This window comes from Otolemur garnettii, unplaced genomic scaffold (genome assembly GCF_000181295.1).
Source record: "Otolemur garnettii isolate 467f Iridium unplaced genomic scaffold, OtoGar3 scaffold00065, whole genome shotgun sequence".
Lineage (NCBI taxonomy): Eukaryota > Metazoa > Chordata > Mammalia > Primates > Galagidae > Otolemur > Otolemur garnettii.
The window spans coordinates 2,104,341-2,107,265 of NW_003852460.1; the positions used below are offsets into that span (position 1 = coordinate 2,104,341).

At 46.2% G+C, this 2,925-nt stretch overlaps 1 protein-coding gene across 1 annotated transcript in view; it reads left to right on the forward strand.

Moving 5' to 3' along the window:
* ARSF (arylsulfatase F) overlaps nucleotides 1-2,925 on the forward strand; it is a 28,702-nt gene that overhangs the window by 22,872 nt on the left and 2,905 nt on the right. Inside the window, exons 8-9 of the mRNA XM_012807147.1 lie at nucleotides 803-965; nucleotides 2,313-2,443. Coding sequence (XP_012662601.1) covers nucleotides 803-965; nucleotides 2,313-2,443 — 294 coding nt within the window. The remainder of the gene's footprint in view (nucleotides 1-802; nucleotides 966-2,312; nucleotides 2,444-2,925) is intronic.

The following is a 2,925-nucleotide window of genomic DNA, read 5'->3' on the forward strand; positions in this document are numbered from 1 at the left end:
TTAAGCCCAAGAGTTTGAGGTTGCCGTGAGCTGGGATGCGACAGCACTCTACAGAGGGTGACATAGTGAAACTCTGTCTAAAATAAATATAATTAGTGAGTTAATAAAAAACCCTCCAGCAACAGAAGAAAATATATTTCTGTGGGCGTGTCGTACTGATGCCATTAGAACTGTACATGTTATAGGCAGTAAATCAATGTTGTCTCTATTGGTGTTAATTTACATTTTATTTTTTTTATTAAGTCACAAATACATAGACCATGTATACATTAATGCATTTATGGGGTGCAATGCGCTGATTTTAAATACAATTTGGGATGCTTACATCAAACTAGTTAACATAGCCTTCACCTCATTTACTTAATTATTGTGCTAAGACATTTATACCCCATGCTTAATAGATTTGACTTGTACCCTTGCAATATGCACCATAGGTGTGGTCTCACCATTTACCATCTCTCCACCCATCCGTCCCCTCCCCTCCTCTCCCCCTCTTCTTCCCTCCTTCATCCTGGGCTATAGTTGTGATTTATCTTTCATATGGAACTGTGAATGATTATAAATTGGTTTTGTAATAGTACTTAGTACATTAAATATTTTTACTTCCATCCTTGAGATACTTTACTAAGTTGAGTATGTTCCAGCTCCATCCATGTAAACATAAAAGAGGTAATATTTCCATCTTTTTTTAAGGCTGCGTCATATTCCACATATACCACAATTTATTTTAATTTACAATTTAAACACGGCCAGTACAGCCGCTGTCTCTAACTGGGCACAACTGAATTTCCTTACCTTGTAGGAGGAAAAGGCATGGGAGGCTGGGAAGGTGGTATCCGAGTCCCAGGAATTGTTCGATGGCCGGGAAAGGTACCAGGTGGACGTTCCATTGAGGAACCTACAAGTCTGATGGACGTTTTCCCAGCACTGGCCTCCGTGTCTGGAGCAACCCTCCCCCAGGACAGGTGATGTAATATTACCTCTGAACAAGAGCTTCTCCCTACTCTCTTATCCTGAGATGATTCTGGAGAATCCCTTGAGCTCAGGAGTTTGAGACCAGCCTGAGCAAGAGCGAGACCTCATTTCTACAAAAAATTCAAATATTAGCTAGGCATAGTGACAGGTGCTTGAGACGCCAAGGCAAGTGGACTGGTCAAGCACAGGTGTTTGAGGTTGCTGGGAGCTGTGATGACCCCACTGCACTGCAACCTGGGGCCAGAGTGAGATTCTATCTCAAAATAAGAAAAAAGTGTCTCAAGAAATGAAGGTTTGGTAGGCGAAGGCAGGAGGTTCCCTTGAGCTTAGGAGTTTGAGACCAGTCTGAGCAGGAGCGAGACCCCGTCTCTACTGAAAATAGAAAAAAGTAGCCAGGCATTGTGGCAGGTGCCTGTAATCCCAGCTACTCAGGAGGCTGAGGCAGGACAGTTTGAACTCGGGAGTTCGAGACCAGCCTGAGCAGGAGTGAGACTCCCATCTCTACTGAAAATACAAAAAGTAGCGGGTGACTCCTGTGGCTCAAAGGAGTAGGGTGCTGGCCCCATATGCTGGACGTGGCAGGTTCAAACCCAGCCTCGGCCAAAAACTGCAAAAAAAAGAAATAAAATACAGAAAGAAGCCCAGCATTGTAGCAGGTGCCTATAGTCTAAACTACTCGGCGGGCTGAGGCAGGAGGATTGTTTGAGCTCAGGAGTTCAAGACCAGCTGGAGCAAGCGTGAGATCCTGTGTCTGCTAAAAACAGAAAAACTACCTGAGCGTTGTGGTGGGCGCCTGTAGTCCCAGCAAATTGGGAGGCTGAGGCAGGAGAATCACTTGAGCCCAGGAGTGTGAGGTTGCTGTGAGCTGTGACGCCATGGCACTCTACCCAGAGTGACAGAGTAAGACTCTGTCTCAAAAAAATTAAAAAAATGAATTTTGATTACTTTCCCCTCCTCACCTGAAATCACCTTTTTCTCAGAATATCTCTGTTGAGTTATAGTGAGATATGAGAGATAAAGAAAGCCAGGATTATGCATTTTTACCGTGGCCATTGCAGGTCGTGAGAAGCTTTGTTATGTTTATTGAGAAATAATTTACATGCTGGCCGGGTCCACAGCTGGGGTGTGTCCTTGGCACACAGACTGACACATTCCTCTGTCTGCTAATTTCTGCGTGAAAGCGGAGGTTTCTCCTCTCTCCCCCTGGAGCGTTATTTCAATGACAGTGTGCCCAGATTTCCCCAACTTCTCAGCACGCTGCCCAGCGGCTGGGAATGCCCTCGGACCTGCAGCCAGCCTGCTGGGTGACCTCGCTCCTTATTCTCACATGTCCACAGAGTGATTGACGGCCGAGACCTCATGCCCTTGCTGCGGGGAGACATCCAGCATTCAGAGCATGAGTTTCTGTTTCACTATTGTGGATCATTTCTGCACGCCGTGAGGTGGCACCCCAGGGAGCATGGTGAGTGTACCCCCAGCCCTGCTCCGCACGGCCTGCCAAGAATGGCAGCCCTCAGATCTACTCTGAAGTCTCCCTTCCTCTCCCCCACAGACCATTCTAGGGGTGTCAGTGAAAATGTCTTTCTGGAAAAAGTTCTGAGAATTGCTCTCTTATAGAAAGGCAGACAGAGGTAATCACAAGTGCTAATTCTCCTAACTGAATTTATTCAGAAGGTATTCACGTATCATGCATGGATAGACTTCATGTTACATGCCATGTACAGATGAACCTCCCTAGCTGACCCTCTCCCTACACTGACCCCCCTCCCTGCACTGACCACCTCCTGAAGCTGACCCGATTTTCATAGATTGGACATGCACATGTACATGCCAGTACAATAGGCCTGGTTCCTTATGGTGACCCCGTACACCTGTTGACCAGTTAGTTCCGATTCCTTGGGTGGTCAACCTAACAGAGGTTCTGCTGTATGTAATTTTCACTTGCCAATT